The sequence below is a fragment of the Trachurus trachurus genome (genome assembly GCF_905171665.1).
Source record: "Trachurus trachurus genome assembly, chromosome: 17".
Lineage (NCBI taxonomy): Eukaryota > Metazoa > Chordata > Actinopteri > Carangiformes > Carangidae > Trachurus > Trachurus trachurus.
In genome coordinates, this window is record NC_139900.1 from 34,534,297 (window position 1) to 34,549,477 (window position 15,181).

The 15,181-nt window shown below is 41.5% G+C and overlaps 1 protein-coding gene across 1 annotated transcript in view; it reads right to left on the reverse strand.

Annotated features, from left to right (window-relative positions):
- Nucleotides 1-1,336: 1,336 nt before the first annotated feature.
- The window catches only part of ctnnd2b (catenin (cadherin-associated protein), delta 2b), a gene marked incomplete at its 5' end in the record, with an annotated part of 142,711 nt that continues 128,866 nt past the window's right edge, over nucleotides 1,337-15,181 (reverse strand). The window contains 6 exons of the mRNA XM_083991674.1: nucleotides 1,337-2,529; nucleotides 5,364-5,440; nucleotides 6,402-6,530; nucleotides 10,702-10,828; nucleotides 11,020-11,104; nucleotides 12,853-13,111. Coding sequence (XP_083847800.1) covers nucleotides 2,266-2,529; nucleotides 5,364-5,440; nucleotides 6,402-6,530; nucleotides 10,702-10,828; nucleotides 11,020-11,104; nucleotides 12,853-13,111 — 941 coding nt within the window. The 3' untranslated portion in view covers nucleotides 1,337-2,265. The remainder of the gene's footprint in view (nucleotides 2,530-5,363; nucleotides 5,441-6,401; nucleotides 6,531-10,701; nucleotides 10,829-11,019; nucleotides 11,105-12,852; nucleotides 13,112-15,181) is intronic.

The following is a 15,181-nucleotide window of genomic DNA, read 5'->3' on the forward strand; positions in this document are numbered from 1 at the left end:
TCATGGGTGCAGATTTCGCTCTTTAGCATCATAGGACCAATTGATCAGAGATGGGAGTTTCATGCACGGGAGGAAACAAACCTTATCATTGTTCTGTTGTGTGATTCAAACGGTCACCTGTGACATGTATATATATAGATATTTATAAAAAAAAACCAAAACGGAATAGCTGATAATCAATCGTTTAAAGGGGTGGGACAAACATTTTGTGCACAGTTAAAATACAGACATGTTGGAAACACTTCTCACGGATGTAGCACCTTTTTGGACTTCTTTAGTGACAACGTGGATCCCTGGGCCCTGGTCTACTCTACTCCACATAGCAACAACATTACTACACAAAGTCGACAATTTAGTGTGTTTGACCAGAAAATAAAAATGTGAACAAAATTCCTACATGTAGCTGTTGTTTTTTTGTCTTTTTTTTTTTACAAGTCTTTTTCCATAATGTTGCTGCTATAAGTGACATCCACATCTGCACATAAAAAGTATATATTTATATTTATATAATATATATCCATAACTCTATTAACAGTTTTGTCTACCATGAAGTTAGAATTGCCACCCATCTCTCAGAAAAGTTTTTTTTTTCTTTTTGTACTTCAAACATTGATTATTTTACAACACAGAAATCAACTAATTTTGTACAACTTTGGAGGAAGCGAGGTTCAGCCTGGTCACAGCCCCTCCGTGGGTTATCTTTTTCTCTCTTTCACTCTCTCTCTCTTTTTTTTTTTAAGGTTTTCATTTGAACTTTTCTCCCCAGTCCTGGTGCAGTTAGATGGGTTTCATCCCAGTAAAACACAGTTTAGAAAAACCAAAGCATTTACAAACTGGCATCGTTAGAAGCGTGAGGACGTTTGGCTGAGAGCTTCAGCTGAACTTGGACCCTTTAACACATCCCCTACCTCCTCCTCCCCCAACCCCCCGATGCATTTGTCAGCTGAGGGGAAATAACCCTTGTTTGGCACGGTTATATACATAATGAGCGCAGTTCACAGAAAGGAACGGCTCATGGGAACAAAAACAGGGGGGAGTTGTGGTGTTGATGTGGAAAGATAGCCTCCGAGAAACCAAAGCCGACATTTTGTCACTGAAAGGCAGCTCAGCTGATTGAGCCTCTCTTCAGCGACGTTGGCTGCTGTACCGTCTGAAATCCATCTGAAGGGCAGTATAAGGAGCACCGTGACCAGAAATGATGCTTCAATAACCAATTCATATCCAGTGTTTTACATTAACTACATGTTGACATCCCTCTGTAGCTGTGATATGAGCTCTACAAGTCTGAGTGCAGATACTGTTGTGTATTGGTGTGGATCTTTGGGGGGGGGCAGGGTAAAGTTAGTAAGGAAGTGAGGTCGACCCAGTGGCGAAAGGCCTGACATGACACAGAAAATAGTGCAATGTACAGTACACAATGCTTCTCCGTAAATGTACAGTGTACATCAAATACTATACAACCAGAATCGAGAATTAAAAAAGTAGAAACACAACAAAAGAAAAAAATAAACTGTTACAAATGACAAAGTCCAGAACATCCTCCCGAAGAGGAGGATACATCACGCTGAAGCCATAGAAGAAACAAAAGTTTGTGTGACAGACGCTCTACATGTCCTACAGCTCTGCTTCTTGTGCTTCACATTACTAAAAGCCATGTTGCTATACCACATATGTACAGGTTTCCCCGGGTATCTCTCACACGTTCCACTCACGATCCAAAACCTTTTCCGTCCCTGAGTCCACTGATCTTTCATTTTCCCTTTCATCGTCCTTCTTCATCTCATTTTCTTTCCCCACTTCTTCTATCACACTTTTCCTTCCTTTTCCCTTTCACCACGTCCGTCTCTGTTTCGTATCCAGAGGCCTTCAGGTGCATGAGGTCTTTCTGTCCGCTGGACGTTCTCCAGCAGTTGTTGATCACAAACTAAACACAGAGAGAAAATGCGTCTGTCAGTTTTGTTGGTGGTGTGCATGCACATGCATGGCCGCTCCTCCGTTCGCGTATGGTCTTCGTCCCCCCCCCCCCCCCCCTCCACCCTCTCCCCTCTCCATCAGATGTCTGTGAAAGGAGTGTATTGTCTTTCTTGCGCTCCATCCTCCCCCTCTGCCATCCTGCTACCTATGATGCTACTCAGGAACTACAGGGGAGGATGGGGAGGGAGGGAAATTGTCCTCTTATCATCACTCTTCCACCTTTTTAACTATCCCCTCATCGTCCTATTTTCCTTCATCCGTTCTCTCCTCCTCCTCCACCCTCGTCTCCCCTTACACCCAGGAGTCCGGTGAAGCTGGATAGTGACTGGTCTCATAGTTGAGCTCGCTGTAGGGCCGCGAGGCTGAGTAGAAGTCTACATAGTTGCCAGTGGACTTGAGGCCCTGCAGGTGCATGTTGAGATCACCCTGTGGGGGGCGCCCTCCCACGTGAACCTGGTTCTCATAGAAGGCCTGGTCCTCGTAGGGGCCGGCGTCGGGTGGGGGAGGGTTTTGGAAAGGAGGGTAGGGCTCCGAAGGCAAGCCTTGACAAGAGACCTGTAAAAAAAACATGTCAGAAAGAAGATTAAAATAAGATCATGAATATCCACTTCAATAAGTACAATAGCTGCTAGGATAAAGATAAATAAGGGGGCCCTTAGACAATTTGAGCATTTAGAAGTAATCCATTTAAAAGGGATAGTTCAACATTTGGCAAACTGGCCCATTGCCATAATCCCTATAGTTTTAGCAGTAGGTTTGTTACCTTTAATTGTCGGCGGAGCAGAGCCGTGAGCTGCTCAGAGCTACGCTACGGAGGCTAATGGGATTTCTTGGTTTCCCTCATCAAACTCATCAAATACACAATCCAACAACTCCACAACGCTCTGGTGGACAAGTTGTGACCTGCACATTCACCACGCTATGAGATAATAACGGAACGTTACCACACAGAGTTGTTTTAGAGGTAAATGTATGCAAAACCGCTGATGCGCGTTCCCGTTTTTCAGTTTCAGTTTTTCGGCAAGCAGTCTCTGCATTTGCTTTGAAAACAACTCTGTCTCATAACGTTCAAAATATTGGCAAACTATTATAATGCTCATTACTCTGAAGCAAAAGTAGCACATTTCTGCTGTTTTGGTAAAGGCTAACTGTTCCCCCTCCAGTGTCAAACTAAGGTAGCCAATCCAGACGCAGAGTCTCTGAATGGAATTACACTGATAAAATGTGAGCTGCTGTTCCAACATATTTTTGGTTGTAGACAGTGATCAGCTCTAACTAGCAAACCTGACACATGACATTCCAGTGACCAGCCAGTTCGACAACCCATCGTCCACCTCTGTCAGACCCGACGCAACGGGTCGGGTCGGGTTCTCACCCAAACCCCATGTATCTATCACATCCATTCCTAACTGGAGCTGTTGGCTACTTTCTGCTTCTTTTTCCCATAATCCCTTGCACCACATGAAACCAATTAATGCAGATGAGAGGTGGCAATTCAGTGTATGCAGCTTAAAGCAGAAGTAAGTGATATATTTGTGTTAATATAAGTCTTAAATAGTTATATCTTCCGACAGCAATCACTTACATAGAGTGTTTGGTCTGAAACACGGGTCTGTCAGTCACTCTGCTCTGCTCTGAGCCGAGGAGAAAACATTTATCGTATCCTACAGTTTTTATCCAATGAGGAGAGAGAACGACATGCAGGGCTGTGTGTGCAGCCAAGGAACGCCGTGAATGTGGCGACGTAGGGACGAGGACTGTTATGGTGCGTTCAAGGAAACTCGTATTTTTCCGACCTGTGAAGTCGTACCAGTTCGATCTGGTACAAGTTCACAGGTCAGAAGTTACGAGTGGCCGTTATAGTGACTTTCACAGGTAAAACAGGTCGGAAAAACACGAGTGGGTTGCCTGGAACGCTACAAAGTCGTAAGTTGTGACTTGAAGCTGTAATTTACGATTTCAAAAGCCTGCCTGGAACGCAGCATTAGCGAAAACGACCGGACCACTTACTTCTGCTTTAACAGTTAACAGAGCTCTAACCATGTTATATAAAGTAAGTTATCTCCTGTAGATAGCATGTTTACAAGACCATTAACAGGCAGCACAAAACCTTTTTATACCAATGCCAACATTCTTGCTGTTTGCCAAACAGATATACTTTAGATAAGATCACATCAGATGTCTATTAAAATATGTAAAATTGCAATTGCCCTGATGTCATTAGGGCTAAAACAAAGATTTCAGTCTCCATAACACAGAAATATATATGGGACTGTAAAAATAAGACCTTTTAAGCAACAACTATGATTTATTGTGATGCAAATATTTTTTTGTGGCATTGAATGGACCAACAACCAAAAACAGGGCGGATTAATAGTTAACCAGAGGATTCATGCTCCAAATTGTGATTTATTTTCCTCATAAAATGAGATGTAACAAAGTGCTTCCAGCCGTACTCATACTCAGCCACTCTTTCTAAGCCTTAAATTACAGCGAGTCAGTTCAGTACTATTATTCTGTACAGGTAAGTAATACCGATGTAGTTCTAAATATATTTTACTGCCAGGCAGTAAGTGTCCTTAACTCAATAAGTTTTGGTTTACAGGAAGATGGCTGGCTGACCAGATAGTGGTATCTATCAGTAGTGTCTATTAAATTACTGTGAAACTGCCATGTCTTTAACCAGCCTCTGATACCACTGCCAGAGGATATGTTATGAAAAGCTTTTACTGACAACAATTTAGGACCAAATGCTTGACCCAGAGAAAACCCCACTGCAGTATTCCAATAATATTTAAATGGGTTTCTGTGCAGGTTTATAGTTTGCAAGTTTACAGTGACCTTTATGGACTTAGTACCTTTATGGAATCATTACTAAAAACTATGCAGTTCATTTCAGGCCTTTAAGTTTTGTTGTGCTGTTTCATCTCCATTTAAATATAGAGCAGTCCCCTCTCTTAAAGGTGATATGAGTCACAAAGAGGTAAAAAAAAAAGAAAAAAAAAAAAAGAAGTGATGCAAATGAATGCAATGTTTTTCTTCAGAGAACCTGGGATCACTAAAAGTTGAAATGTAATCACTGACATGCCTTTGGTGTTTTCATTTCTTTCCGTTGGTTACATTTCCTTATTTTGTTACATGAATAATGCCCTCTCCTGGCAGCTAATAGTTCATCTATATGACAGCTAGAAGTGGTAATTCATCACATAAAGAAAGGGACGTCTTTGAGATTAAAGTTATGACATTTCTGCCAGCAGTACAATAAGACAAGTGCTTTGTAAACAACTTTTGAGAAACACAGCATTAGTCAGATACAGTTTGTACACAATGTTGTTATGAATATATTGTCTAAGGTAAAAATCCATAAGAAAGGGAAGGACTTGTTGTACCTGATTATACTTCAGGTCATCAGTAGGTGACACGTACGCTCCTCTGTGTAGTGTTGAAGACCCTCCAGAGATTTGACCTATAGAGACAATGAGGACGAGGATTTCAGATGAATGTCTGCTCTGAATATTAATGTCCGAGCACCTGCTGTGATTATAACAGTAGGAATGATGATGATTAGCTAGAGCTTGTCTGCAAGAATCGACACAATAAAGAACTGAAACCCTCACAGAACACGCAGGATAACAACAACACTGAAACACCGTATTGATCAAAATGTCACTATATAGTGGACTATTTATGTTACGAGCTTGGCAAAGCTCCTAGTGAAGGAGCTCTCTGACCACACTTAATTGATCCTCAGTGGATGTTTGTCAGACTAAAATCTTCAGACAAATACTGACCTACTCAGATGTGTTTGGTCCACATTGCATTTGTTTCTTGTCCATCTGTTTGTTTTGTTTAACTGACAAATCTGAATATTACGTAGGGTGAATTGAACACAGCATTTATTGTTTGTTCACATCAGTAAGATTCATTTTAAAGAAACAGTGTCGACACAGTTTGCTCTCAAACTAAATATGAAGCTACGCAGGAGGCAATAGCTAGCCAGACTATGTCCAAAGTAACAAAATCCATCTGCTCATGAATAAACTTGCAATACATATATTGATTATAACTAATTTTAATTAATCACACGGCAATAAAAGAGTGAAAACCATTTGTTGTTTTAATGAGGGTTACCAGCAGAGTAATTAGTGACATGTGAGGAAGTTACTGAGCCTTTATCCCTCCTCGGTTTGAAGGAAAGGAAATCTATATACAGTATAATTGTAATTATCGAGGTTAAAAGGTTCTGATGGACTGCTTTTGTCATATTTGGAAAGAGCTACGCTACCTGTTTCCACATGCTTCCAGTCTTCGAGCTAAGCTAGGCTAACTGCCTCCAGCCTCCACTCAGATTTAATTGGCTCAGCTACAATCAACAGTTTTATGTGAAGTTGTGATTTGGTGTCAGACATGTAGTATAGATTTCTTACTTGTCATGGCGTCCTTCCGGGATGTGTGTTCGCCCTTGCTGCCATGGTAACTGGCATTGCCAGTTGACTCATAGTCTGCCTTCCTTTCCTTCAGTGCCATCATCTCCCTGGGGGAAGCTGGTGCACTTGCTACACACACAAAGGGAATACCTTTATCCTTAAATCCACCATCAACAGATTATCAATACATGTTGGATCTTTGAGGAGGAGACTAAAAGGAAGGACAAGTATTCGTCCTACACTGGAGTTTCAGAAGGGGGGGGGGCAAAGTAATTGGAAAATGATACCTTTCTGAGCAGTTGAGGCTTCACATTTACCTGCTTGGCTCTCAACAAAAGCACAGCGCTCTGAAGCTCCACTGCTTTCATTATTTCCTCTAACCATCACCCAGGAATGAGAGAAAAATGGGGGCACCGGGTGCTGTTTGTATTGTGGCACTGTAGGTGTGTGCCTTTCTTTACAAATCCTTATCTTTTTGACTGGGGTGTGATTTCAAAGAGGTAAATACTGAGTCATCCCTCCTCCCCACATCTGCTTTAATCTTGCCTCTGTCTTCTCTTTCTCCTACTGTCTGATAGCGTGCCACTCTCTCTCCACCTGCATTTACTACATGTACAGATTTACGCTGACTCTGATCCTCAGTGCCCTCTGTGTTACCATTACTCATCAAAAAAAAAACATACAAAACACAATTAAACAAAAAGATAATACACAAATGAGGGTAGTAGGAGTTCATTCTTATGAGCCATGGTGTAGGAAACCTGGCTATTGTTTCAGCACCGTGTAGCATTTCCTCCAATATTCAACTCATTATCAACAGCCCTTCACATGGAAGCTGCTGGCTATCATGTAGCCTGTTTGTGTGGCTGCATCTGTCTCTTTGTTTCTTCTCAGTTACCCTCTCCATTCTAGCCCAGTCAGCCCTGATCCATAGGCTCATTAATGCCCTGCTAATATCATCTATTTTAATATCGGCACCTACACGGCCAATTATCGCCTGCCGCCACTGTGGAAAACAGCTGTTGTGCACGAGGGCTTTCTACACACTTTCTTTTGTATGTTAAAATTTCCTCAGCAGTAAAATTAGACAAATGGCTTGGTAGACCATCTGTGACTGAGTGCACACTCGTAAACTGTGTAACTAAATTAAACAAAATGTGAAATCAGCTTTCAAACTACAGAATTGATCATTGTTCCTGAGTCAACTGAAAGCCTCATAAATCCATGTTCAGGTGGTGGCACAGGAAACCTATTCAAATACTATTTTGAATGATGCTTTAGTGAGCAGATACATCACGTATCTTTCCAAAGTAAGCTTCTTAGCCATGAAAAGTGTGTGGTCCTAAATGGCAGTTAAAACATCCAACCAACTACTGAAGATCCACAGAGAATGAAGAACATGGTCTTTGTGATCCCCTATGTGATTAATTGTAGCACCACCAGCACGTTGGTATTTTTAGATTTTTGTGAGATCTTGCCAACCACTAGATGGATTGCTATTACAGTTTTTGGTATGAATCATAGTAATTGCTCTTGCATCAAGTCAAAATTCAAACTTTGATTAATTACCGAATATACCTGCAAAACTGATTGTGTCCCCATCAGCCTCAGCTCTACTCTGTTTCGTGCTACAGTAAGTAACAACATGCTCAACGTTATAAATCAGCATTTTAGTGTTGTTATTGTCATCATGAGCATGTTAAGATGGTGATGTTAGCATTTAGCTCAAAGCACTCACTGCCTCACAGAGCCCTGTCTTCCTATTACAGTTGTTACTGTCTGATCAGCAGCAGCAGAAGCTTTCAGCACAGCACACCTCTACATACTGCTAAAATAACTACCCTATACTACAGTATTTATTTAAGTAGCATGCAGGGATGCTAAAGACCTGTTTTGTAAAAAAGTTAGGGTTTAGCTCACTGAGTGGTGAAATATCTTCTTGTATTTCATTTAAAAGTCTTTTTCCTTCGCAGTGGGTAGACAACGAGGCCAATACTTATGCACTCTTGTGGCTTACTTTTGCAATTTCACCTGAAACAGTAATTACAGGGTCAATGCCTTAGGTTTGCCCAGTGAAAGGGTTTTTTTCCTCTGAAAGAAAAAATAAGTATGATTATCTGGTTCACTCTTTAAAAGCTAAGATTATTATTATTATTTTTTTTGCCTTTATTTAACCAGGTCGGTCCCATTGAGACACAATGGCCTGGTCAGTTGTGTGTGGGGAGAACTCCAGGGAGAAAAGTCAGCAGACTTGAATTTACATCTTAATTGTATTTATTTGGATAATTGGAATAAGGAAGTGTTAATTGTTGCCGCATATGGTTTTACTTCAAAACCATCACTTGGTGTCCCTCAGGGACTGAAGTTGCCAACATGATGCTCAGGGCTTTGGTTGTTGACATGATTTTATGGTTTTTATCTCAAGAACACTTTATATCTGAAACATAATTATCTTAACTGCTGAAACTTAACAGCTCAGCGGGCCCACCTGTTGTTAATTAGCTGTGGTTTCCCGACACCTCTACCTGTTAATGATGCAGGTGTTAGAGTAAAACCCAAAGCTTCAAACAGCAAATAAGCTTTTGTCCTATTTTGGGGGGATTTACTCATTTATCGCCTTTATTTTAAATGTCAGTAGATGTCTAACGGTTTTATTTGGTCTTTGCTGTCAGATTAATGTAAAAGCTACAGCAGCACAAAGTAAAACATGCACATCGCGCCTGACAAAAAGCACAGTAATAAATCTATTACATTATAATCTCCTGTCGTCTCTTAATAATCCATTAAACATCATGAATGGCTGAGTGTACAGCTGTCGAAGAGATCCTCCGTGGGTCAATTGGTCCATAAAAGTGACTGAGAAAAGTGGTAGAAAAAACTTTAATAATGGCATTAAGTAGCACTTCCTCCCTACACCTTCGATTTCCATTCACGGCAGCTGCATGGAAGAAATGTTGAATATCCAGCTAAGCAGTTTTCATAACGTCTTGTCATGCTTATGCACTGTTGGCAGCAGAAATTCTCTATTAAGTTATATGAGATTCTTTTATACGGTGAGAAGCAGGGGCAGGGAGAAACTCTCATACCTAAGACGGTCATTAAGTAAGGCTTCAACAGCAAAATAATCCATCACATCACAGGGCGAGGAAAAGGAAAGCACATTTCTTTCTTCCTTCATTTCATTAAACTGTCCAACTACCTATTTCTCTCAAGCACCAATAATAAAATGATACTTAAAATGTTTTATGTACCATGTTTGCAGTGCAGTGTTACATATCTCACATTTGGAGCACGGCTTTTGTTGATGTCTTTGAGAATCTTATCTTATTATAACCAGTGACATATGGAGAACAGGGGTTTACAAGTAAATCTGGCCTAGAACTAATGTGGAGCCATGGCCCATATCACATATAATACACATGGCTGCTTTACTGAACTAGGATTATTTTTTATCATATAGCGCATCATGTGTGTGCCATATTTCAGGTGGAACCACTGAAACTTCCTGTCGGAACCTTTCAGAATAAAAGCTCACAAGATATTGAGATTTATTTTCAGTATTATGATTATTTTGAGTTTTATTCTTCCAAGAATTGGAACTGGGGATTTTCTTTTCATTCTTTAATGATTTATTTTGACTTGTTTGCATATCCTCTTCCTTGTAGCGCTGTTTGATGATGTTTTTGTCCTCATTTCATCTTTTTCTTCTACATGTTCGAGAATAAACTACTACTAAACTAAACCAAACCAGGAACAATAACATGCGACTACCATATGTTATTGTTGGCATGCCAGTTTTGGCCTGTGGGCAGCCAGTTGCCAACCGCTGATATAGATCATGTTCCACGCATGAATGCATGAAAATGAGTCTATTATCATGGTCATCTTTGGTTTCACTGAATGTGGTTATTGCCCCACACTCACTTTCAGAAGCCTGTAAACCCAGCCAAGAATTAGGCTCTTGTGAGCCAACGTCTTTCTTTAGAGTTTTTGGCACAAGTTTAATAAAATTCAAGGATAGTGAACATCAGAGGATATTACCATCAGTCCAGAAATACAGAGGCCTTGCACGGCTCATAGTCAAAGAATAATTTCAGTGATGCAAGGGCGGGAAACTGTTTTAGGAGGTATGGTGCAAGGATTTTACTTGACAGCAGAATAATTTGTCAGTGGCCGCCATGGTGTGAAGGTTAAAGAAGACTTGAGCCGTAGTGAAGAGGTGTTTGTTCGACTGGAATATAGTGATGGCGAGAATTATGGAGGACAAAAGAGAAGGGGAGCGGGAGAGAGGTTGACTCACCTGATCGATTGTTCGGTGAGGTCCGTACGGGAGAGATGGACGGAGTGCGAGAGGAGGAATAAGGTCGCTGCCTGTCTCTCTCTATCGTGGAGGAAGAGCCGACGAAATGGTACTGAGAATATCCATCCTGGGGGAGAGAAGAGAAGACAGGGACAGGAAAGACGAGGGAGAACATATGAAAGATGAGACGTTGTCAGAAATAATGCACTATTTATATGCCTTACAACAACGGCCTTGCTAATTTTCCGTTTCTGTCTTTACTAGCATTTACTGAAACACCAGCGTGAATGAAATAGTCAGTGTGTATATGGCCTTTACCTTTTTGTAGAGGCTGCGGAGGTCTCTGTATTGCCACATGCTGTTCAGGACTTGAGATGCTGCTTTCACCACCTTCGGACTATGTCTAGGAATTCAGCAGAGAGCAAAGACACATGCGGTATAAAGCTCAGGCGTCCCTTTGCTTCGGCTTTTCCTGTGATCTTATTAAACATCACAACTCATAATAATGAAGAGAAAGACACAGAAACACAGACACTAAACCTGAGTGTAAAACATCAGCTCACTGTAAACCCCCTGAAGAGGAAAGACGAGCAGCGACGCAGAACAAAACTTCTTCTTCATCGGCACTTGAATTGGTCTGGGGCCAAATTACATGATTGCTTAGTTGATTGATTGATTGGCCAATATTTCATTCCATGTCCTCCAGGGTTTGACTCAGCTGACTAATGGCTGTGGGTCTAATTGGCTCATGTGGCCTTATCAGTGCCAAGGAAATTAAACTTTATTTCTTCAAGTCATTTTGGCGAACGTTATTGTTTTGGATTCTGCGATTGCAAACCCTGCCCTCGCAGCGATACACAGCAAAGAACTTGTTCTATCCATGGATTTTTTATATTCGGTCTCATTTGGATCGAAGTCGAAAAGCAGATTTATAATTTGACATTCAACCTCGTGTAAGTGGTAAAAATGAGTGGTTAGGACCTGAATCTGAATTTTCGACACCTTTACTATATCAAATATCATGCAACTGTAATGCATGGGAGAAGAGCTTTTAAAAAATGCAGTGGTTAACTTCTAAAAAAGACCTACAGCCTCTGTGCAGTGCTACGTCGAGGCTACGGTGAGTCATTGGAGAGTAATGAGACCGGCCAGGGCTAGCTCGGTTATTGCATCTTTTCTCCAGTAAAAGAAAAGCTGCGATAGAGTTAGTATTGATGTTGCTTTCCACCTCTGGAGACAGCTGCTGTGAGTTGTGAGTAAAGGAGTCAGTCATGGCTTGCTAGCTACAGCGAGTGAAATTCATACAGTTTGATTTGATGAAACCATCTGAAATCAGAAGTAAATGTCTTTAGCATTCATCACATTGGTTTCAATATACATTATATACTATGAATACAGACAAGACACATAAAAACCTTCCAAACTGTAGGGTGATTTAACTCCTATGGAATGTGTACAATCAAAGATTATACTAAACTTTGTAAACTGGCCAAAATGTATTAATCCAGTGTCCAAACTTTACACCTTGTTGCTGCTGCTCGTGCTCGGTGCCAAAGTCTCCCATTTGGGCCCACTGTCGACTGACCAGTAAAACCAATGCTGACAAATGTAGTAAAACAAACTGTCAAAGACTCACCGGTGAACAAACTGACCAAGCTTTGTTATGGTCCTCATTTTCTGTCGACTTGTGACTCACTGCTCCAAAACAAGCTCACTTTCACATTCCTCCGCCCTGTCATGACTGTAGACATGTTCCAGCCATTTCTTATTCCACAGCCAATTTACACACACGCTCCTCTTGGAAAACTCCTCCAATTAGCCTCCACATATTCAGGCCTAAATATCTTTCTATTTAATCCCCTCCGAATTCACCACACGCCACACTGCTCTACTGTCCTTCTATGTGCTAATGCGCAGTGTTTTGTTTCTTATTACTACAAGGTAAGGCACCAAGATGTAAAGCCAGACACTGTAAGGTTTATGGGTACTGTAGTGTAGTCTTTAGATATCAGTTTTTAAATGCCTTTTTATCAAAAAACAGCACAAAAAGAAACATAACTGAGTGCTATCCCATGATGCCACTCTTCCCTACAACCCCTCCTTTTTCCCATAAACCCACTTCCCCAGTCAACACCCTCCCATTCGGCTCACTTGTCTCCTTTGCTGCGGGCGATGCCGATGAGCTTCTCGATGCCGCCGGCGTCCCTCAGAGCCTTTGTGTTCTCCATGTTCTTGGTGATGACCTCGTGCAGCGCGCAGCAGATAGCCGTGATGGTATCGTCCGACATGGTCTTCCCCACCAGGCCGCTGTTGGTGGCGCTGCCTCCGCCCCCTCCTCCACCGCCGGTGCTGTTGTTGTTGTTGCTGCCCCCGGGCAAACGGTGCACCAGGTCCCTCATGGCGTATTTACCTGTGGGCACGGCCGGAGAGAGAGAGAGAGCGGAAATAATGTAAGTTAAAGGGTTTGGAGATGGACGGAGAAGAGGTTAGGGAAATGTTAAGCTACAGTATAGTCTTACAGGGAAGAGATCATTTGTTTTAATATACTTTTTTTTATTTAACTTGAAATCTACAACAGGTTATCTAAGTGGTTGGGACCTTTTCTGGCTCGTGACCTCATTTTGACATCACAAATTTCTGGCGACCCTGTCGATCAAGATGCGCCACCTCGGATATTTTTATATGCTACATTTTATTTGAACTCGATTTAAATTTGAGAAAGTGAAAGTATAGAATACAGTTGTTCAAGACTGTGTGGTGTTTTTAATCATATTTTTTTATCATAGGCTAATTCTTTTTTATGAATTACTAGACCTTTCAGGCGACCCCATTTGAATTCTAGGCGACCCCACATGGGGTCCCGACCCCAAGGTTGAAAAACACTGGGTTAACTATATGACCTTTTGACCTTATTGCAGATTTGCACTGTGCACTCATTCAGAATAGGGCCAGTGGTTATCTTTAGCCTGCAGTGTATCAGTATCTGACCTCCAGGATGCAGATCAGCGTGCATTGGAGGAGCTGAGTGATGAGCTGCTGTGGACGGGCCAACCACAAAAACATGGTATAGCTACTTCAGAAAGTTCACATATCTAACTATCATAACTAATTTAGTTATTTTTATCTTTATTTGGAGCATTTTTTGAAAAGTTCACATATTGGATGGACCTGTCCACAGCAGCTCATCGTTCAGATTCTGTGCTGCTGGTGCTCCTTTCTTCCCGATGATTAAAGGTTAAAGGATCTGTTCTGGCTTCACACCCTAACTACCCTAAAAACAAATAAAAACTGTGTGTGCCTCTCTGCTGCTTGGGAAGTAAAAAAAAAAAAAAAGAACATCCTGGCTCTGTGGCGCTGTCAGACAACTGATGGAAACACGGCCCACGTGATCCAACACCGACTGACTACATTTCCCATGACAGCCAAATACTGCTGTGAGGCAATCTTGTCCACTCTGCTCTCTGCCCCTCATTTCGATTGGGTCATCCCTCTGGGGTGGTGGGGGTAGGGGTACATCCTGCTCCACTGACAGTTCACATCTACAGTACATGTTGTAGAAACCCTCCTGGTGTAGGAAGCATCTACTGTGTTTTTTTTTTCAATTAATATATATGATATCAAATAATACATTAAAACACAAGCAGATTCTCCAACTGATAACACACTCAGTTCAACTTTCTTATTGACTGTCTATGTTTCTGCAATGAACACACAATTATCTGCAGATAATCAAAGCAATTCACACTTAAAAACTAGCTTTTTACTGTAAGCTGTCAAAGAAAACTGAAGAATACTGCTCTATCTAATTATTGCCATGCACTATTGTCAATACAGGCATTATTACACACATGCAAGCAGTGAAAGTGAAGATCTCAATCTGGTGTGTAACATCACAGCAGTAAATCAACAGTTGGCTCACAGTGGACGTGTCTGTGCACACAGTATTGATATCCACTGCTGGAAGCGCAGTAGGCTCAGCTACACAATATGTTGTGTCTCTGATGCGGTTTCATCAAGTAAGGACAGCATCAGTGAGGGCAGGACAACATGTCCTGTCAAAATGTCCGTGCATGTCCTGTGGCTATGCAATGGAAAACTGACATTACAACCTACATAGACTGTACACATGAATGGTTGCATTTACACACACATAGGCCTACATAGCTTAGCTCAGACCCTCGAGCATCAGACAAAGTGGAGGGAGGCATGCGGTTGTTGCTATGGGGACCAACAGAAAGGAACAAAACATCACTTGTCTCCAAAGGAAAATCAAGCATCAAGCGATCAGTCAGAGCGACGGTGCTATCTGCTTAAAGAAGGGAACTATCTGCACACAGAAGACAACCTATTAAAAAGACATTTATCTCTTTTCTTTTATTGCAGACTAAATCCACAAGCCCACTGCTTGTGTGTCGTCCGTAACAGCAGTAATCCTCCACCCAAATGACATTTTAACAGCTGTGTTTAAGGAAAAAAAACA